Genomic DNA, 22,080 nt, shown 5'->3' with positions numbered 1-22,080 from the left:
CAGGAGCTGTCCCTGGTCCTGACTGAGCTCCAACCAAGAGCGGGTCAGGTACCACAGAGGTGGGCAGCCCTGGGTATGAAGACAGTTCTAGATCCTGCGTTCCTCTTCCTCTGGGGGCTGCCACGGTTCCTCTCACACATGTTCAGCCCCACTTTCTATACCTTTCCCCAACCCTGTGCAAGTTTGGTCTCCAGAACCCCACACAAGAAACCCATCCTGGGACTTAAAACCACTCATCATTTCTTCCCTCCTAGCTGGATCCCGCCCCACCTCATTTCTGGCCAAAAGTCCCAAGTCCTCTACCTAGGAAACCTTCCATTTCCATCAGAAATGAAAGTTCCTCCATGCATCCTTCCCTTACTGGTCCCATCCTCCGAGTTTAACATGGTGGCTATGGACTAGATCAGCCTTTGTTCAGACAGAACAAAGCAAGGCAGAACTAGGGGGCTAACACTCAGCATTGTTGAATGTCACATAAATCAATGTATGCATGCATGGATGCTGGGACTAATTTAATGGGTGGCAGTAGGGGAGGAGGTGGCTGATACTACTGCAGTCCCACTCCAACCCAACGGCAATGGCAGTATTATGAATGGCTCCAGCCTAGTAGGCTTGGCTACAGGGAACCCCTTCCACTCTAGGATCTAGAAGTTGGCCCCGTAACTCCCTATTAAGGCCTGGATCTAAAAATCCTTCCATCCTTCCCCCAGACCTTCCCACAGTTATGTGACGGTGGCAGAGGAAAGGAAGCAGAGACAGCAATGCAGTGAAGATCCAGGTTTACTCTTTGGGGATAGGGAGGGGTGAGGAGGAGGTGTGGGTGGGACAGGGGGGTGCCCCTCAGTAGTCAGCTGTATAATCTGTGCCATGTAGCCCCCGGCACAGCAGTGTGAATTCCTTCACCATCTCCTTCACCCGCCTCTTGTTCACTCGCTCACTGAAGAAGGGAAGGGAGATCAGGTTAGTACCATCCACCAGCACCACCCCCTCCTCTGCACCCAAGCCCAGGCCCCGCCAGCTCTGCTCACCGAAGGATCTGCTGGCTGAAGGTATCCTTCTGTTCAGGACTGAGGCGGGCAGAGGGAAAACCAGGTGGCTGCAGTGCCTCCTTGATCCACATGCTCAGGAGGCTGAAGCAGTGTTTGTTCAGAGCAAATAGGATGTCGGCAAAGCAGTCCATGAGGCTGCGGGAGGCCTGGCCCCCAATGGCCTGAGGGAGATGGGTTCTCAGTATACCAGGGCCTTGCCCCTTTTGCAGCAAAGGTGCCTAGCCACACCCCACCCACTCCTGGACAGTTCCTCAGCCAAACTGCACATGGCAAGTGAGTGCTGTTTTCTGAGAGCCAGCTGATCCTCACAGCAACCCTAACAACTGTCAGCTATTTAACTGATGAAGAAACAGAATCAGAGAGAGTTTAGGGAACCAAAGGTTCAAGCTTCCCAGAAGGGCAGCTGCCTCAGCAGTGAGGGCTACCCCACCCCCCTCAAGCCCCCACCAAACACTGGCTCCATCTCACCTCCAGCACTGCTATGAGCAGCATACGGCCATCCTCCTGAACCACTTTCCCCACAGGTTCTACTTCCCCACACCGAGGCAGCAGCTCTGTCTACAGAGGATGGAGAGGCCAGTCAGCCTCAGCTCTTCCCCCATTCTCCCTGGGGACAAGACCTGCACACCACACCCCTACCCTCTGGAGTCCTGAGCAGGGCAGGGCTGGGTATAGGGGTGGTGGGGGCTCAGGACTCAGCATGGGACTCACAAAGAAGCCACAGGAGGCCTTGACAGTAGGTGCCTCGGGGAACTTGAGGGCCAGCACAGCTGTGGGAGAGGCAGAGGCAGATCAGATGGGGCCTAAGGATCCTTCTGAGGGGGCCCCAGGCCCTCCTGTCCACCTGACCCCACTTACCACACTGGAACACAGCTTTGACATCCAATCGTTCACACAGGAACAAATCTGGCTTCCGCTTCAGAGCCTGCAGGAGGTGGAGCTGGTAAGCCCAGCCCCAACCAGCTCCAAGGACCATCCCCCCTACCCCCCACTCACCTGCCACCCCAGGCCCCAACTTCACGCACCATAGGTACAGGCTGCCAAAATCAGCCACCCAGCCATCTCTGGGAGACCCAAACCACCCCACAGTTCAGTCAGCCAGGAGGGGAGCAGCCAGGGGATGCTATGTACATGTATGTGTACATGAATGCACAAGTGTGTGTGAGAGGTTGGAGAGGGTGTCACAATACAGAAAGCTTGGGTCCCAAGTCACTCCCTGAGAAAACACTTTTATTTTCCCCTCCATCAAGGCCAGACCTCCTGCAGGCTCCAGATAGCCAGCAGTGACTGCTTTGATTCAGAGGCAGTCAAAGCCCTCTGGATTTGTTAACAGGACAGCAGGAAGAAGAGATGGCAGCTGGATGCGGAGCCCAGTCCAAAAGCCCCCCTCCCACATCCCGCCTGCATTCCTCAGACACCCTCCAGCTTAGGAAGAGGAAAAGTAGGGTAGGAGCCTTGGAGCCACGGCCCCACCATTCAACCAGGATACCCTGTGTCCAGGCCCTTCTCAGCCACACCCAGCCCAGGAGTCAATGCTGCCATGTGGGGGGAATGGAAGGAGTACAGGGGGCAGAGAGCCCACCCCAAGTGGTACCAGGACACGAATGGCACATCCTCAGGTCACAGGAGATGCTCTGCACAGCTCCAGCAGTCATCAAACACTGCTGCTCCCCAGCAGCCCCCCAATGCCATAGCATGTAGACCCCTAACCGTCCAGCCCCTTACATACCTTCCACTCCCCCATGTTCACTCATGCGCAAACACCGCCACAAGCACTCTCTCTGGAAACACCCTACTTACCCTCTAACACACCTCTATCACATCCTTTATACATACTTTCCCACATTCGCAACACACTCTGCTACATATTCAGGTCCCCAAACCTCCCCAATCCCCCAGCCACATCCACATGCCGACACCTTCAGACTACCCAGCTCTCCAGCACATGTACTCTCCCGACACACCCATCCACAAACACACACGTCAACGCCCTCACCCCTAAAGATGCACCTTCACAGATACCCACACACGTGTCCATCCAGGCCCAGAACATACTCCCTATTCTCCCCTCCTCCTGCACCCCATCCCCCCACTAGACTATAAGTTCTAAGAGAGTAAGAACTGTGCCTGCCTTTGCTTACCATTACATCCTCAGCATCTAGCAGATACCAAACATGTATTACACACCCAATAAATATTTGTGGAATGATTAAGCAAAAAACACATCATTTACCCCAACCCACAGGAACCCCCCATTGTCCCCCCACTAACCCCATGGCCCCACAGCTCAACACATGTATCTTCCACAACATACAACCTCTAATACAGACATAGTGATACCGTAATATATACTCCTCCACCAAAATACACACTCCCACAGTCCAATACACACACCTCCAACACATATCACTGTTCAAGCCCCATTAATGCCTAGTGCACATCAACATACAACATTCATCAATGCACGTGCCCACACTTAACACATTTATCCCAATACAACACACATGCCACTTAGAGCAGCTACATGATTTGTTTCCAGACCAAACTAAACTCAAAACACAAATAAGGTCCAACACACTTAAACACACACCAAACACAAACACATCCCAACGCAGTCTCACAATGGAGCCAGCACCCTGCCCCCCAGCAGCAGCAAACCCATCTGACAGCCCGACTCAGGGCTCCACCCCAGCACATTCATCTTCAGCCCCTCCCTTCAGAGCTCCTCCTGGCCACCTCTTCAGAGCAGGCTGGGGGCACTGAGGCAGGCAGTTCCCGGCAGGAGCACGGGGACAATGAACCCCAGGCCCTTCAACTCCAATCTTACCCCTGAACTTCTCGGGCACCCCAACTGCACAGGAGCTGCTGGGCACAGTTACTCCCCCTCCCCCGCCCAGGCCAGCCCAGCTCCCTCCCTTCGGGATGGCCTCTCCCTGGTCTTGGTGGAAGAATGAGCTAGTTGAGGCAAAGGGGCACTAAAGGAGGATGTTGGGTTGTCAACTTCCACGGAAACAGATGAAGAAACTCTATTCAACTGAACAGAAAAAAAATTTGTCAACAGAAAGCTAAAAATAGGCTTAAATTGAATTTCAACATAAGAGAAAGAGAAAGAGAGAGAACAGAACGTGAATGAATAAAACTAAAACACACCTGTGCCAGGAGTTGCATAAATGAATCAACAATATCAGGATGATCCCTGGGCCCTAAAATATAATAAAGATGGAACTTAAGAAAAAATTATACAAACAGCAACTCAACCTCATATAGTTATGTGGGACTGAGAGCCTGCAGGGAGACAGCGTGGGGGCACATGAGCAGCAGGAAGCAAGATAAAGAAACAAAACATACAAAAACCATGAACTGGGAGAAGCCCAACAGAAAGAGACGGCAAAGTGAAGGACGGGCCTGCCCCAGCTCCCTCCCAAGGGGCCTTCCACCTACTCCCCACTCCTCCTCAGGCCAGTCCCCCAAGTGATCCTTTGGTGCTGGAGCAATGTTGGACTCCACAGAGCTGAAGAGACAACCCCTACACTCTTGCTGCAGCCTCTGGCTGGCTGGGGTGCCCCTATACTGCCTCCTGGCACTTATCTCCCCAACACTAGCCATCAAAGAGGAGAGCAGGATGGTGGGAGGCAGTCCTTGGTAACTCCCTCGGACGCCCCACTCGCCTGAAAAGGTGAGGTCATTAGGGCCTGAGCACGTGCCCTCTCGCTTTGATGGCCTTAGGGCTCTTGGTCTGGCCAGGGAAAGGAGTCACTTGGGTCCACTTAAACCAGAGGACTCCTCTCTGGCTAGGCAGAGCCCAATATGCGGTGGGGATGGTTGGGCAAGCTGCCGGCAGGGCCTAGGGGAAGAAACTGTATCATGAGGCCAAAAATGAGAGCCCCACCCAGCAAAGTCCCTCCACATGAACACCGACTCAGCAGAGAGCCAGGCTCAGGGTTGAAGACCAGCTCCCCCAATCTGGACACACAAAGAAAGAGGGAAACCAGTCAACATATCACCCCATGATGTAGTGGGAGGGCAGAGGCTGAGAAAGGAATGGGAAGACTGGGACAGCATAACAGGTAAGGGGGCCATCCTGTCCTGCAAGACAACCAACAAGCCCAACAAATATGATTGCTGTTGGACACTACTCTGCCTCCAGTGCTGTTGACACTTGCAGCAAGGACAAGGTATGTGTCTGGAGCTCCTGCTTGGGCTGTTCCACTTTCAGGAGGAGGCGCTGCACAAATATCTGTCTGAAACACCACTAAGGAGCTGTGTGATCTTGTGCAAGCCACAAATGCCCAGTTTCCCCAACTGTAGATAATGATCTCTTTCCTGCTTCCTTCTCCAGGCTATGAGGAGCCACTGATAAAGCCCATCTCCTTCACATCTGAGCCCTGAGTTACTCAAGTCCTGGAGAGTGAGGCCCAATGTGCCCCATGCCTGGGGTCCCCCTGTGGACAGCATGTTTGATGTCCAGCAGTCACCCTGCTCGCAGTGGGCCCCAGACGGTGAGGAAGAAAGGTTCTGAGGGCAGAGGCCTCACTCTCCTCTCTTCAACAGCGTCTGATATCTGCTCTATGCTGCCCCTGTTCTGGGTACCGAGGATGCAGAAAGAAGAGACTCAATCCTGCCTTTGAGGGGCTTAGTCTAGGGAGAGAGACAAACACATGAAAGCTAATTACTGAGTATGATTGGTGCTATATCAGCAGGGCGTATGTGATGCAGTTTCAGCACGAAGTCGGTAGCACCCAATTTGGCCCCAGAGAAGCCTCTCAGGGCTGATGCATGGGTAAGGCATGGAGGAGTGAGAGCTCACCCATTAAAGGGCACAGGGCATTCCAGTCAGAGGATCAAATGGGACACAGGAAAGGAGAAGTCAGTGTGGCTGGACTGCTGGTATCTTGGGGATGCTGGCAGAAGACACTGAGGAGTATGCAGGAGCTGCATCATGTGGGTGGGAGTGGGATGAGAACCTGAGGCAATGGAGAACAATGAAAGGGTTTCCAGCCAGGGAGGGAAAATACTCAGATGTGTGTAGTCTAAAGATCATTACACCTGCAGGGTGCAGAATGGCCTGGGGAGAAGGGCAGATGTCAGAGAAAGCAGTTAGAGGACGGCTGAGGTGATCCAGACACGCTACACGGAGGTGTGGTCATGGAGGGAGGGGAGAGGTAGGCAGATGGAGGGATAATCAGAAGCCAGAACCATCCAGACTTGCTCCTGACTGAGTATGAGGAGTGGGAGGGGTGGAGTTAAGGATGGCCACATCCGGTTTCTGGCTCAAGTTTCTGCCCACTTTGCACCTACCCATGGCCCACTGGAGCAGAGGCCAACATCATGGGACCACACACTTGAGGACAGAAGCAGAGAGCACTCTGGCTCCAGCTGAAATCCCTGGTAAACTCCCAACCCATGACTACAAATCCAGGCAAGACTCATGAGGCTGGTGAAGTAGCGCCATTTCTTTTCCAAGTTAGAAGCCTGGAGCCCCCTGCTCCCAGCTCTCTCAGGCAGAGGGCCACAGAAAATAGAGTGCTGGGGCCTTAGCCATAGGGTGTTAGCCTAGAATGTACGGAAAGGAACCAGCACTCCCTGAACACTTCATGTGCAAAAACCCCAAGCCAGGGGACCAAAAAAAACGCTACTTTTATACCTATCACAATTCTATCACGTACATGAAATCTCCATTTCATAGACATGGAAACGAAGGCTCTGCAAAGGTAAGTGACTTGCCCAAGGTCACACAACTAGTTGGTGGTGATGAGCTTAAAATCTAGGTCTATCTGACTCCAAAGCCCATGCTCTTTCCAGTTTCATTATATCCCAAAGAAAAGGAGCCAGCCTAGTTCCCCAAGTCCCTCAGAGCTCTGGCCCCACCTTCCCCCACATCAAGACTGGCCCTGAGTCCAGGAGGCCAGTAGAAGACATCATTCACTCTCTTATCCACTTCAACCTAAGGTGTCAGCTATTTGTAGGGTGACAGTTGTGCTGTGCTTGATCCCGTAAGTTTCCCACCAAGTCCCATGTGCAACTCAGGGGACAGAGGAGAACAGAGTGGGCAGCTTTGGCTCCCCAGTCAGGGAAGCAGAGGCAGTGGCAGTGGCGGCAGCAGCAGAGACCCTGGTCAGGACCTACCTTGCTGGAAGAGAGTGAGTGTGACGGAGGTGACGAGCAGGAAGAGGGCCTCGATTGGGGGAAAGTGGGCAGGTTCATGAGCAAAGATGTGGACCAGCTACAACAAAGCAGGGAATGCTGGTCAGCTGAGGCCCTGTCTCATCAAGAACTGGCCAGCATCCCTGGAATGCAGGTCAGCCCTTCACCCCACTCTACCCACCCACCCATCCCCGGGTCAGATCTCTAACTAGGATGAAATCTAGAACACTGCTGCCTCAGTCAGAAGGCCTACCTGTCGAGTGAGGTCAAGAGCAGAGGCCTGGGGTATGGTGCTGTACATCCGGCCCAGCATCTCACACAGCTGTGGCACCATGGGGGCAAAGTCATCCAGCAGCGTCTTAACGGACTTCTCAAAGATAGCGCACACCGCCTTGGGAAGGAAGCAAAGGGACAAATGAGATAAACAACACTATTACGATCATCAAACTTGCCAAGAGACTAGATCTTAATTATTCCAACCACTAAAAAGAAATTATAATTGTGTGACTTGATAGGGGTGTTAATTATCATACAGCGGTAATCATATTATAATGTAGAATTGCATCAAATCCACATACTGTACACCTTGAATTTAAACAATGTTAAACATCAGATACATTTCAATTGAAAAAAAAAAAAATAAAGAGAAAAGGAAGAAAGCAAAGGGACCTTGGTTAGCAGGTCCTAATCAGCTGGAATAGAACTGAGGCCCTGCACAGAGGAGGCCTAAGGAGGAACCCTTACCTATAACCCTGGCCTGACCCTGAAAGGTAAACAAGTCTGACCCTCACCCTGAAAGGCAGGAGGCAAAAATGCCCTTCTCACAGCGGCACAGGATAGAACTTTGCAATTCAAGTCTTGCTACTTACATCTCCACCATTTCCTCTCAGAGAGCGGCAAAAGCAAGAAAATCCTGAATTGAAAAGGGACCAAAGGCAGGTCTCTGATTACAAAGCGGACCCCTGACTGTCATAGACCCAACATCACAGTTCTTCAGTGAAGCATTTCTTGTGATATTGGGAAGTTCTGAATGTCTTCCCAAAAGATTCCTTGTACCTGTAGGGCAGGATTCACTTCCTTTATTTTCTCCAGACCATTGCAAGCCAAGCTGGAGCAGCAACACCTTCGTCCTGCTCCATATCTAAGCAAAGTCACCATGAGGACAGAGAGCAGGACTGAGGCTTACCTCCACCACCTGGGCATCATTCAGCCATTTGCTCAGCACCTTCTGGATAAGCTGGAAGACCTGCTGCAACACCACAACCACCTGAAGACACAGAATAAGTGAGATGCCCCCGCCATCACTCTCACCTACCCATGATGGACCTGATAATACGAAGCAGGCCAGAAGTTCAAACCTATTACCCTAGACTGGACATTGGGGACTCAATGGATGGGACCTTGGGGGAAGGAGTGGTTTGTTGAAATCCTCATGAATGAAAGAGGATATTCTGAATTCTAGGGATCATTTTATAGGAAGCGTCAAAGTGCAAAGCAGGGATACTATGAGGGCTTCAGAAAATTACCAAAACTGTAACCTTTAAAAAAAATCACTCCCTATCCATTTCTGCTCAGAAAAATCCTTTTAGTGCCAAAAGCCTTTGGGTTAGCCCCTGAAGAAGTAGAGATGCTGTGTCATCTAGAGACCCTAGGCCTAAGGTGGAGAGTCCAAAGGGATGCACACATATGGTAGCACATATATGGTAGCACATATATGGTAGAGGGAGCAGAGAGCAGACTGAGGTCCTAGGAGGTGAGGGAAGGCAGGACAATGACTACCATGGAAGGAGAAGGGGCTCTGTTGGGAGGACGCTGGCCCAAGTTTGGTCTAGAGCCAAAAGGGCACGTGAAACTAAGGTGAGGAGTCGAGGAGAGGAGCCAGGATACTGTGGCTTCCTTTTCTCTAGGAGAAACTGTGGGAACAGTGATCCAAACAGTCTCTCACTTTTCTACAGAACTTTACAGTGTGCCAAGTACTTTCACTCAAGACCACATATGCCATCCAGCATAGTTCTACGAGATGAACAAGCCAGCCAGTCTGACATTCATAGTTTTGAAAGGGAAGCTGAGGCTTGCCCCGGATCAAACAGCTTGTAAGTGGCCACCCCAACACCCCTGTGCTTGAGCTTACCACAGTTCTTATCACATTGCTTTGTGACAATCTGTTTATATGTATTTTCCTCTAGACAGGGAGCAACTCAAAGGCAAGAACTATTACATGTAGAGCATGTAAGCATTCCCAGTGCCTGCTGGGGACAGTGAATAGTGAAGTAGAAGTAGGGGGTTAAACAGGGGCCCATAATTACATCACTTAGGAGGCTGAAGGAAAATGCCAGTGTCTCCCATGGGGTGGAGAAACCACAATGACATTACCCTGGTTGGACTGGGGACAAAGACCATATCATCCACAGGGTTGGATGAGACAATGACATCACTCCCTATAAAGTAAGTGGCAATGATAAGGTCATTCAGGGGTCAGAGGACTAAATGTATCATGCCCCATGGGGCCAAGGGAACAATGACAATATTACCCATAACGTTGGGGAGAAACAATGACATTCCCACAGGGTGTGTGGTGGGGGTGGGACAATGGCAACATCACCCACGGGATTGGGTCCCTGCGGCACTGGCAGCTTCCGGAGCTCAGAGCCTTCATGATCATCTTCATGATGACTGACATCCAGTGTGGTGAAGAGGTTGGAGAGAAGCCCCAAGATGTGGACAATGGCCAGCTTGTTGGAAGGATTAGGCTATGGGGAAAATCAAACCAAGCTCTGGATCTCCCGGCCCCAGCTTGGCCCCTGACCCCAGCCCTGACTGCCAACTCCAACCCTATGCCCTGACAGCCACAGCCCACACAAAGGGGAGCCCACCCCTGCCCTCTGGTGACACATACACACACACACACACACACACACACACACACACACACACACCCCAGCTCACTCACTATCTCCTCTGCCAGCTTCTCCAGTTGCTGGATATAGGGCGAGATAAGTGAGTGCAGATTCTTAAGGATCTCCTCCACCTGCAGGGCTGACAGCAGGAAGCCCAGTGCCTGCATCAGCCACATGCACTGGCTTGTCTGTGGAGCAGAACATGGAGAGTCAATCCTGGACACATCTCGTCATGGGTAGGAAGAATGAACCTCTTGAGGGAAGGTTCCAAGAACAGAATAAAAGACAAGGGGTAGAAAAAGGCAGAAAAGGATTTCCGCAGATTTCCATAATATCCCCAAGGATCCTCTAGAAACTTTTGGGCTCACCTTGTGGATCTGTTTCATCAGCACATCCTGGAGGTAAACAAAAGGAATATGGTACCAGTGGAGTCAGGAGAGGAGCCCTGACTCCACATGACAATGTGCCCTGAGACCCAGCCCCACCGCAGCCCCTGCATACCTGGGAGACAGCCACGATGTTAGCAGCATAGGGTGGCAGGTCATACTTGCATTCTCGGCAGATCTTCTTGAGGGTGGATACAGAAGAGACAGAGAGCTCAGGATTGCCTAGGGCATGCAGTACGAGGGGCAGAACACTGTTGATCATGACAGGGTGGTCAGCCAGCCATTCAGACAAAGCTCCTGGAGGAAGAAGGAAGATGGGAGATATTTGAGGCAGGCCAGGCTGGCTTTGTACTATGTCCCTGTGAGGTAGGCAGAGCTTCTGGCAGGATCAAGTTATAGCCCTCGTACTGAATAGGGAGATATGCATGCACATGCTTAAATAGGAGCCTTATAGCTGAGAAGCAGGAATGAGTTACTCAGAAGAGACCTAGTGCTGCTGTTCCATTGACAGCAAACCAGCCTCACTGAATTGCAGCTCAGAACACTGTGGGAAGGACCCCTAGATGTGCCAGGACAGTCAGTTGGCTGCCATGCTGATTGTGTGTGTGTGTGTGTGTGTGTGGGCATGTGTGTCTTTCCCATTTTGGACAGGAACCAGCAGGCTGACTGTGGCTGGGGATGGGTGCCTGTGGCTCTGGAAATGTGCTCATGGGTATGTGCCAGGTCTCACCAATGGTGAACATGACAGTATCCGCCAGCTGCACGTTGCTGATACTGATCCGTGGAATGAGGCCAATGAGCCCAGGCACCACATCAGAATAATTGACATCGATGGTCTCTGCGATGGATTGGAAGCCATAGAGCAGGGCCTCTGTGTGCTGAGGAAAGAGGGTGCCACTGGCTTGCCTGAGGAAGGGCAGTTTGGGGGAGGGCTAAGGGAATCAGGCTTGGGAAATACCTGCCAGGAGTAGGGCTCCTCTGAGCTGGTGAGCAAACGGCCTAGCTTCTCATAGAGGTTGCTGAGCAGCTCGGCCCCCAGCATCTCATACACATACATGAGCGTATCTGAGATGTCCACCCTAAGAAGTAGATGAAGACCTTATATAATGCCCGGATCCTGCCCCCAAGCCCAGGAGCCCACCCAGTTCCCTCACAACCCTGTAAAAGTGCCTAGAGAATAGGGAAAGGAGCCCCAGGATTCAGGAAGCCTGGCCTTGGGCTCCTCCTCTTATTGACTTCATTATTTCAGGATTCTATTTAGAGGTAGGACTGGCCTGCTACCATCACCTGTAAATTCGGAACTGCTCCTTCTCGTCTGAGGACCAGAATCCGTATTCCTCATCAGAAGGGAACTGAGCCTTGTGCAGAAGTACATCCACCAGCTGGAAGTAGACTGGCCGGTACACCTGCTGGTACACAGCCTGCTTCTCTGCCTCGAAAGACAGAATGTCATCCTGAGAGAGCCAGGGAAGGAAGTTAGCCATCGAGGCACTAGGCCCTATCATTACAGCTTAATCCTACTAGAGCTCACACAGACACACCTGCAGCGTGTACCAGAAGGTGAGGGTCAGGGAACTGGTGGTCTCGTTGACAGGATAGTGGCCAGGGATGCCAGTACAGAACATAATCATGTTGACAAGGGCTAGGAAGCTCTGCCAGTGCTCCACTTGGTCCAGCAAGGCCCTTGGAAGGAGGAGGTATAGTAAGGTCATTCCACCTCCCCCAGTAGGACTCCATAACTCTACCTCTTAGAGGACCCTATCCCACCCTCAGCTGCCCCACTCCTTACCGGGAGTGGTTCTCGCCCAGGGCCACAGCAATGCGACAGATGCCATGGGAGGTCTCCATGTCCCCATTCTGCACTGCCTGTCGCAATTGATCTTGCAGTCCCAGCACCAGTGGGATGAGTTTCAGGAGTGTATTCACATACCTGGAGGCATGAGGTAAGGAGACTCATCAGAGCCCTCTGCCTATCCCCCACCAGCTTTGAGAGAGAGGCACGTTCTCTGTCTGCCAGCAAAGCACCCACCCCACATTAAACCCAAAACAAAAAAGAAGAGGTCAGGGCCTATAGGGCAGCTTTGATGCTGCCCATATCAGGAAAACCCTTAAGTCAGGGACCTCCAGGAGAACTCCAGGAAGGAAGTATGAGAAGGCCAGCGTTGAATGGGTTGAATTATGTCCTCAAATTAGACTTATAGTTGATGCTAGCATGGCTTAAGATTTCTGGGGAAGTTGGAATGAGATATACATATTTTGCATGTGGGAGGAACATAAATTTGGGGGGGGGGGCAGAGGGCAGACGGTTATGGGCTAAACTGTATCCCCAAAAAAGATATGTTGAAGTCCTAACCTCAGAATGCAATCTTATTTGGAAACAGGGTCATTGCAGATGAGGTCATGGCAGGGTGCGGGGAGTGGGGGGGAATCTAATACAATATAACAGGTATTCTTTTTATTTTTTTAAAGATTTTATTTATTTATTTATGAGAGACAGAGAGAGAGAGAGGCAGAGACACAGGCAGAGGGAGAAGCAGGCTCCATGCAGGGAGCCTGATGTGGGACTCGATCCTGGGACTCCAGGATCAGGATCACGCTTTGGGCTGAAGGTGGCGTTAAACCACTCAGCCACCCAGGGATCCCCCTATAACAGGTATTCTTATATGAAAACAACCATGAACACAGACTCTTACAGGGAGAATGATATGTGATCACAAAGGCAAAGATTGGAGTCATACAACTGCAAGCCAAGGAACAAGACTGCCAGCAAACCAGCAGAAGCTAGGAGGGAGTGAGGAAGGTTTGGTTCTCCTACAGGTTTTTAGAGGAAGCCAACACCTTGACTTTGGACTTCTAGCCTTTGCAACCATGAGGCAATAAATTTCTGTTGTTTAAAGCTACCCAGTGTGCAGTACTTTATTATAGGTCCTCTAGGAGACTAACACAGATGCTGTTAAGGGAGACTGAACAAGGATGGGAGACAGAGAAGTTAATACAGACTTAGGAGCCCTAATAAAGACATCAGGAGGCACTGACAGCAATCCCCACAGTCCACTCCATTCCCTACCACCAAATCCTAATTCCTATGTACTCCGGTGGCAGTACGAAGGGAGAGCAATAGATGATGAACCTGGAGACAGCTAAGAGGCAAAATGGACAGGACTTGATGACTAACTGGATATAACAATGGGGAAGAATTAAGGACACCTCTCAGGTTACTGGCTGAACAACTAAGTAGATGATGGAGCTATTTACTGAGGTCAAGAGGAATGGGTGGAAGGTGAGAGTAATAAATGTAATGGGAGGCCAGAAGGTGCTAAGTTCAGTGTCAGGCATGTTGAATCAGAGGTACCTGGTGAGATCTGCAAATAGAAGTGTCCAGAGAGTTGGATATGAAAACCTGAAGCCCAAGGGAGAAGTCAGAGCAAGAGACACAGTCATGGGCAAACAGCTGGTAATTGAAGCTATGGGAGTAGATGAGCATTGCCCAGGAAGCAAGCACTGAATGGGAAAAAGGAGGGTCCAAGTCAGAGTCCTGAAGCACAATGATTTTAAAGGGGGAGCAGGGGAAGTGAAGTATACAAAGGAGATGGAGAGACTGCTACCTCAATCTCTCTGTACCCCTCCCCAGCGGCCTGCTCTGTGGAGATCAGACTAGTCAGAGGAAGTGATGCTCTTAGGGGGTGGCAGAATCAGATGCTTGAGACCCCTCTGCTACCAATCACAGTGTCACCAGAGCAATCTGTGGAGAGGCAGGGGGACTGATGGGCCAGAGGAGTTCTATCTGCATTTGCCCTAAGCAGAGTGCTAGGCAGATAGCCTCATAACCTCAAGGGTAGGATGAAAACAAGAGGCAAGCAGCCAGGGATAATGGCTTTCTCCAAATCTCTATTCTGGTGGGACAAGGTGTCCACACCAGGACACCCTCAACCCAGAGACAGCCCTAGAGTGTGCTGCCTGGAGACAGCTGGGATAGCTTCAGTCTCATGACCCTGACACAGGCCGCACCACCAGACAATGGGCACCTTCAGGCCAGACTCCGGCACAAAGAGCAGGGGCAGGGCCAAAGCCATGGCCTGCGAGCTCCCCAGCAGCTGAGATGGGGGCAGGAAGTAGTGCTCTATCCCCAACGCATCCCTACCATGGCTCCTTCACACCTGCCAAAGTTGATGTACACAGCAGGTACCCCAATCTTCACTGGGTTCTTGATTTGTCACGTTTGAGTTGCATAATAGGCTAAATTACAGACAATATGGTCCAGAAGGGCTCAGAGTATTACTCAAGGTCATATAGCAACTTAGAGACAAATTCCAGGCTGAGGTAGCTGCTTCTGCTGCAGGATTGCTCTTTGAGGGCCCAACCTGAATTTCCCCAAAGGATCTATGCAAATCTCAGTCCGTATCTCAAATTCTAACTGATGGGAGCCCCCCAAGAGCCTGTTTAATTCACCTTCTTTTTTCCCCCAGCCCCCAGTGAAAAGCTTTTCCAAGATTAAAAACACATTTCAAGAAAAAGAAAACCAACGGAGAGGGAGCTGCGCAAGCAGCAGCAGCTGTGGAAGAGCAGGGATGAGGGGCCCTGAGTGCAAGCTTAGCCAAGGGGAGAGCCAATGTCAGGACACCTGGGGAAGAGAGTGGCTGGATGCCCCAAGACTCAAAACCACAGGTGACTTTCTCAAGCCAAAGTCTAGGAAACTTGACTCAACAGAGCAAGGCCCAAACTCTGACACCAGGCTAGGTGCAGCCCACCAATAGGAGAAGCCCTTGTTTAGATTTCCTACCAGCTGGGCACCTGCTCCTAAGAACTGTGAGTAGACAGAGGGCAAGTCTGAGGCTTCCAGAGGCTTCTAGGTTTGGGGGAGGGAGATAGCGAGGATGTCTTTTAAGGCCGTGGCTGAGACTGGGTTCAAGAGGCCTAGTTCCATTGGTCAGCTCAAGCTGCCAGGGCAGGGCTGCTGGGACTTGCTGGCTGCCACTCACACTGAGCTCAGCCCAGACCTGCAATTAGAGCTCCGGGAGGAGAGCTGAGAAAATGGGGAGAGTTGCTAAGCAACCATGGGGGCTGCAGCCAATGGGCGCTCAGGAGGCTGTGGGTTCCCTCACTGGCTCCTTGTTCGCTCATTCGTTCAGCGGAAAAGAGGCATCAATTACCTGCCAGAGCCCTCAAGACTGGCTGGGCAGGTAAACCTGGGTGTATCCAAGGACACCCCATATCACCCATTCAGTGGCCCTGGGCAATCCCCCCTTGGCCACCAACTGTCCGAGCCCAGCTGGCACTCGAGCTTCAGGCTGCCAAGGAAGGCTAGACCTCAGACTTGGTACCCACCTTGAGTTGGAAAATCTGGGAAACCACAGGAAAGATACACTAACTGCCAATGCAGTAACAATACCAAATACTAGCAAGTGCTGTTTATGGGGGGTACAGGAACCACACGAAACCTTTCACAGACCTTCTCTTCTTTGATCCTCATACCAAAATATTCTTTATAGAGTACCAGGGGCCCTGTGCACACTATCCTATTTAAGCCTTTACAGCTCTGTGAGGTCAATATGATCACACACATTTTACTGATGAGGAAACTGAGGTTTAAAAGTAACTTATCCAAGGTCTCAGATGTAGTGAGTGGACCATCTGGGATTCAAAAGTCAGAGGTGACTAATGCCAAGGCTGGAGCCATTGACCACTCTTTGAAGCTATCTCTTTCAGTGTTTTCCCCTCCAACTCTATTAAGGGTTTCTGAAGCCCCATCTCTCATTCCTTTTTTTTTTTTTTTTTAAGTAGGCTCCTTGCCCAGTGTGGAACCTAACTCAGAGCTTGAACTCATGACCCCGAGATCAAGACCTGAGCTGAGATAAAAAGTTGGGCACTCAAATGACTGAGCCACTCAGGCACCCTATCTCTGAAGTGTTGGTGTCTCCAGTCCTGCCCTGGCCAATCCAACTTATACTAAAAATCTCATTATGCCATTTTCTCTACTTAAAATTCTTTAATAACTTTAATCCTCCTCAGGATGAAGACCAAAATCTTAAGCCTGGTTGACAAGGTCTTGCATGATCTGGACCCAAACCTCCCACAACTGGCCCTTAAACCATGCTGTTTAAGCATCACCACTCACCAGGCCCTCTCTGTGCCCTTTCCTTGCTCAGGCTCCTCTGGGAAGCCTTTCACGACCCTAAGACGGGGTTAAATGCCTCCTCTGGGCTTACATCTCCCCACTTTCTCCATTATAGCACTCATCTCATTGACCATACTTGCCCTTTACATGTCTATTATTAGACTGTGACTTTCTGGCCTGCTGAAGTCAACCCATTCAACTTTGTGCACCGGGCACTCAACACAGGTGCTCAACAAGCGTTTGCACAAACACCTCACCATATTCACCTTCTTTCAGGTCCTTGTAGGTAACTATGGTGCTGCCCACCAAGGCCATGCCCCTGCTTTAGTTCCTGAAGCCTGGAACACTCACTCCTCCCCTGGTCTCTCCCACCCCACTCCCACCTCTCGCCACTCAGGCAACTCCTACTTTTCATCTGTTTGAAAAATACTGAATGCTACCAAATGCTGCCAGGCATAATGTGACAAAATAAAATGACACAGTGCCTGTCCTCACAGAGCTGAGAAACCAATGGAGAAACATACACTAATTTACAATGAAACTGTGTTATGGGCTAAGAAGGAAAAACACTAAGAGCTCTGAGATAAAATAATAAAAAAGACCAAAGTTGGTCTTAAAAATCATTGATGGCTTTCCCAAGAAAGAGAAGTTTCAGCTGAGGTAGAGATGATATGTCAAGTACATGTGATGGTTCAGAGGCTAGGAGGAACATGGGACATTCGAGGAACTGAAAAGATTGTGTGAGAGTAAAGAAAGGAGCATAGCATGAGAAGAGGCTAGAGGTTAGCCATACTGTGCAGCTGCTTTGTGAATCACATTAAGGATTCTGAACTTCATCCTAAGAACTGTGAAAAGCCACTGAAGAGTTCTGAACAGAAAGGACAAACTCGCTCATTTCCAAAAGATCACTCCAGCTGCTGGGTGTGCAATAAAGGGTACAAGAGTAAAAACCAGGGGACTAGTGAAAAAGCTCTGCAGTAATTTGGGGAGAGAGATGATGACAGCTTGGACTAGGGTGGTGGCAGTGGAGATGGAAAAAATAGATTTGCAATATGGTCAAGAGCAGAACAGCCAGGACTTGGCGACTGATTGGTTGAGAGAAAAAGAAGAAAGAGTCAAATACTGTAATGAATAATTCGTTGGATGGTTAGTTGTCTGTCTCCCTATTTGAACCATAAGGACCGTGTCTTGTTTGCCTCCTTGTGTATCTCCAGCATAGGACCTCATATGCAGTAGGCACTCAATTAGTGTTTATTGAATGGATGGATGGATGGATGGATGGATGGATGGATGGCCACACAAGCTGTCCTTCTCTGGGAAGATGGGGACCAGCTCACCTCTGGGCATCAGGTTGCGAGATGGCATTGACAATGGCCTCCACACTGCTGTCGAAGAGCTCCGAGTCCTGCAGAGCAGCAAAGGCAGCCTGAATGAGCGCCTCACAGTCCTGCAGTGGTACCTCCAGCTGCACCCAGCTGGAAAAGCACTTGAGCACCTTCTGACGCACACAGCTGGGTGAGCTGGGCTGCTGTAGCAGCTGCTCTAGCAATGGGAAGACAGCCCCACACTCCACTGCCAGGCTGGCCCGCACCAGGCCTTTGCGGTACTGGGGCAGACGGCTTGTCTGGAACTCCTCTGGCAGCACTGTCAGCAGCTCCAGTAGGGCTAGGCATCGGCCCTGGCCATCCACCGGTGAGTCCTCAGCCTGGAAGAGCCGTACCATATCTGCGACAGCACATGGCCAAGCGTCAGGCATCATACTGAGAGCCAGGGAGGCCAGCGCCACACACAGCCGAGTCAGCACAATCTTGGAGCCACTAGCAAAGTGGGTGATCTGGGTGAAGAGCTGTGCCTTTAGACTTTCATACTGGTCAGTGGGAATGTCACTCCAGTAGCGAGAGATCTTGATGTGTAGGGCACTGGCCCCAAAGTACTGGATCTCAGGCACCTTGTCGGGCTGCAGTAGCTGCCAGCTGAAGTGCCAGGCCTGTGGGGAGACCTGGGCCTGCATCAGCCACTTCTGAGCCAGGTTCTTGTTCTCAATGTTGGGATCGTAGTAGAGCTGGTGCAGCGCCTGCAGGACAGCACAGGACTGAGCAAGTGCTGGCCACTCTGGGTCCTGCCAGAGCCCAGAACAGAGGGCATGACTTGGTCCTGCAAGTCTGCTCTCTGTTTCTGACCGAGGGGCTCAGCAGGAAGGGCCCAGGGTCCTACTGACATCTTGAGAGCCTGAATTCTGCCCACGCTCTGCCATATTCTCTTCCTCTTATAGCAAAACACTATGGGCCAGAGAGTGAACCTCCATAGGAAAGCAGAAAAAGTGGAGGCTGAGCTCTCCAAAGGGGAGGCACCTGAGGTAAAGGATAAGGCCCAGGTTGAAGGAATGGCTCCAAAGGGATGAAGCTAAGCCTGAAAAGAGCATGGAACAGCCTGAGGGGCTGTGACCCTCCCAGGCACAGCTGCTCCCATCAACTCCAAGAGTCCTATTCAGCTCCCCCAGGATCATCCCTAGGTCACTCCAGATGCTGACACCAAAGCCAGTGTGAAATCTGAGCAGGACTAAGACTTTGCCAGGCGGCCGTAGGCCAGAGACGTACTGGAAGGGAGGGTGAGGACACCCCTCAGAGAGCATATGTGAGGGTCCAAAAAGCTAGTGAAGAAGTCTTGGCCGGGAGCCCTGGCAAATGTCTTGTCTGGAGCTCTCAACTAGCCAAATCTCCAGGGTCCCAATTCCACAGGGACTTCACATGGCAAGAACACAGTGGTTTGTCTCCCTGGTAGCACATGGAAGAGAACGCCACCATGCCAACACCGCCCAGTCCCAGGGGGTGGAACAGCCAGGTCAGGACTCTGACTCCCTAAGCAGGATCCATCCATGTAGGCTTAGCCATATCCATACCTCTGACGGCAAGTTACAGCTACTGTCCCTTGTCTGGCCCCTCGGGGATGCTGAGGCAGGCAGAGCAAGGCAGAAAGGATGCATTCCCATCATGTGGTATGGCAAAAAGGGCTCAAGAATAACAAATGAATATCTGCAACCATTCCTTGCTTTCCTGCGCGGTACCCCAATCTTCCCATTCATCCCAGTGGGGAGGCATTTCTGCATCCCAGGCCCCCCTGGGGCAGAACACAGAAAAGAGCCAGAGAAACAGTTCAAAGAAGACAGCCTGGGCAGTGGGAAAGCCTGGGGAGGCCATGACAGGAGGCTGTGTGGGCAGGAGAGCAGGGAAGGGACCCTGAAGCTGCCAGCAGGACTGAACCCCCTGGACCCAGCACAAAACAAATGGGGCCAGCCCTTCCTGCCTGCCCAGGACTGGTCTGGCCTCTATCCAACACAAGAAGGACCCTTCCCCAAGAAAAAGGGAAAACAGCCCAGGCTGTTTCAGTCTCGGGTTATCTCCTGAGCCGCTGGGTCACAACACAGGTCCAGGATGGCTCAGCATCTGTATGGTTCCCGGGGACTGAGCTGTAGGTCTCCCGGGTTCCCGGGTTCCTACTGCGCTGCTCATGCAGTTCCCATGGAGCTGGAGGACAGCCAGGCTGGCTGTAGGTCTGGGCTATCCGCACCCTGGAGGGACCATCCCAAGACCCTAGAGTACCCACAGGGAACCCATATCTAAGGAAAGTCAAAAATAGCCCATTCGGAGGCCACCACACTGCTGTCCACCCTACTCAGAGAAGCAGCAAGTGCCAGGTGCCCTGGGGCACCAGCCCAGCAGGCAGCCGGCCCAAGCCTGGCTCTGGCATCCGAGCCGGGCCCCAGGACTTCTGCTCTGTCACCAGACGGCCCACCCCCGGGCCCTCGTACCTTCTCCACGTTCTCCACAGTGAAGTCCAAGGCTGGTGCTGCTCCAGCCCCTGCAGCCCCCGGCTGCTCCTCCCGCCGCTCCATCTTTGCTCCCTCCCCGGCAGGGAGGTGGACCCCGACCTGCCTCCGGCCCCAGCCCCTTGGCTGCTGGCCCCCTGCTAGACCCCGGCTTGGGTGCCCAGGAAGCGGCGGCGTGCCAGGGGGCCCAGGGCGGGCATGGCTGCCGAGGCCGCCCCACCTCGGGCGGGGATGGGGGGCTTGCCAGACGCCCAAAGGGGTGTTCGCAGGGGGAGGCCAACCGAGGGGGCCTGGGGGAGGGGCCGGCAGTGAAGAGTCCGCAGGCGGGGTGTCGGCGGCAGGTCACGGGTCTGTCCGCACAATCTACGAGGCAGGAGTCCCTGGGAAGGCAGGCCGGGGTGGGGGGCGAGCCCCGGGCCCGGGGGAGGTCACAGGGTCGACGGCCTGTACCCACAACACCCTCGTGTGAGCGGGCTGCCGGGTCCTGCGAGGAGGTCACGGGGCGGGGGTGACGGGGGAGCGAGCCCTCCGCGGGTTACGGAGGCGTCCGACGGGGCGCAGGGCTGCAGCCTCGCGAGTCTGCGGCGAAGAGTCCGTGGAGTTGAGGGGCGGTGGCAGGTCCCCTCCGCCCGGCCCGGCCCGCGCTCTCCCCTCCGCCCGGCTCCGGCCCCGCTACCGCCGCCGCCGCCGCCCCAGTGACTGACAGGCGAGCCGGCCCGGCCGGGACGGGGCGGGGACCTCGGCGAGGCGCGGGCTGCCCCCGGCGCCTGTCCCCCGCACCGCCGCCTCAGGCGCCGCCCTCCCCCCGCGCCTGCCCTGGCCCGGCCCGGCCCGGCCCAGCCCGGCCCGGCCCAGCGGAACTGCGCGGAAACTCATTCCGGGTCCCTGGTCCCGTCCCCGCGCCGGCCCGCGCGCCCCCGCGCAGGCGGCGGACCGGCGCGCCGCTCGAGGCCCCCGCTGGGCCAAGGCCCCGCCGCTGAGTGCTCTGGGATATGTAGTCCGCGCTGGGCCCAGCGGGAGGGCGGCGCCTTGCGGCAGAGGTCGGGAGCACGTGGGCTGGGGACCCGCGGGGAGCCCCGCCTGCGCGGACCTGCTGCGGGCCGCGGGGTCGGAGCCGCGGGCGGCGCCGCAGAGCAGCTCCCGAGGAGGGCGTGACCGAAGGGGCCGGGGGACGGAGCTGGGAAGGCGGGCCAGTGGATGAAGGTGCGTGTTGGCGGGTGGCGGAGAGAAACAGGTCACTGCGGTGCCGCGCGGCCGCCGCCACCTGGGGCGCAGGAAGGGGGGTTCTGGGGAGGAGGCAGCGCCCCGCCCAGAGAAGCGGGGGGGGGGGGGCTCGGCGCGCCGCTGGAACGGGAAGGGACGGCTCTCGGGACTGCCCGGGGAGCCACCGGCAAACCCCATACCATGGACAGTACTCGGAGACTTGGGGAGGCGCTGGGAAGCAACTTGTCTTTTATGAGTGATCAGAGTAAGAAGAGCTCACATTTAAGTGCTAGGAACAGTGCTTTGCACACCTTAGGTCCGATTCTCTGGACAACTCGGGTGGGATTTTTAGTCCCCGTTTTCAGAGGAGGAAACCGAGGTTGGGGAAGGTTCGTTCAGCTTGCCTTGTCCAGAGACACAGCTAGTGTAGCGGAGACCAGCCACAGATCTGGCTCCCGCA

The 22,080-nt window shown here is 53.2% G+C and overlaps 1 protein-coding gene and 1 long non-coding RNA gene across 2 annotated transcripts in view; one reads left to right on the top strand and one right to left on the bottom strand.

Annotated features, from left to right (window-relative positions):
• Positions 1-762: 762 nt before the first annotated feature.
• On the bottom strand, positions 763-21,222 carry IPO13 (importin 13). Its single transcript, XM_041738530.1, has 20 exons — positions 20,400-21,222; positions 17,929-18,665; positions 12,266-12,406; positions 12,018-12,159; positions 11,764-11,930; positions 11,435-11,555; positions 11,207-11,354; positions 10,592-10,773; positions 10,459-10,485; positions 10,144-10,278; positions 9,800-9,943; positions 8,380-8,460; positions 7,447-7,584; positions 7,176-7,272; positions 4,200-4,252; positions 1,908-1,974; positions 1,761-1,819; positions 1,518-1,607; positions 1,029-1,210; positions 763-937 (listed from the first exon to the last, which is right to left on the bottom strand). Exons 1-20 carry the CDS (start codon positions 20,481-20,483, stop codon positions 841-843), a joined length of 2,892 nt encoding a protein of 963 aa, XP_041594464.1. The 5' UTR covers positions 20,484-21,222; the 3' UTR covers positions 763-840.
• A 257-nt stretch (positions 21,223-21,479) lies between these two features.
• The window catches only part of LOC121481116, a 31,319-nt gene continuing 30,718 nt past the window's right edge, over positions 21,480-22,080 (top strand). The window contains exon 1 of the long non-coding RNA XR_005985190.1: positions 21,480-21,620. This is a non-coding gene — a long non-coding RNA (uncharacterized LOC121481116). The remainder of the gene's footprint in view (positions 21,621-22,080) is intronic.

This window comes from Vulpes lagopus, chromosome 23 (genome assembly GCF_018345385.1).
Source record: "Vulpes lagopus strain Blue_001 chromosome 23, ASM1834538v1, whole genome shotgun sequence".
In the NCBI taxonomy this organism is placed as follows: domain Eukaryota; kingdom Metazoa; phylum Chordata; class Mammalia; order Carnivora; family Canidae; genus Vulpes; species Vulpes lagopus.
This window is presented reverse-complemented; position numbering and strand designations above follow the sequence as displayed.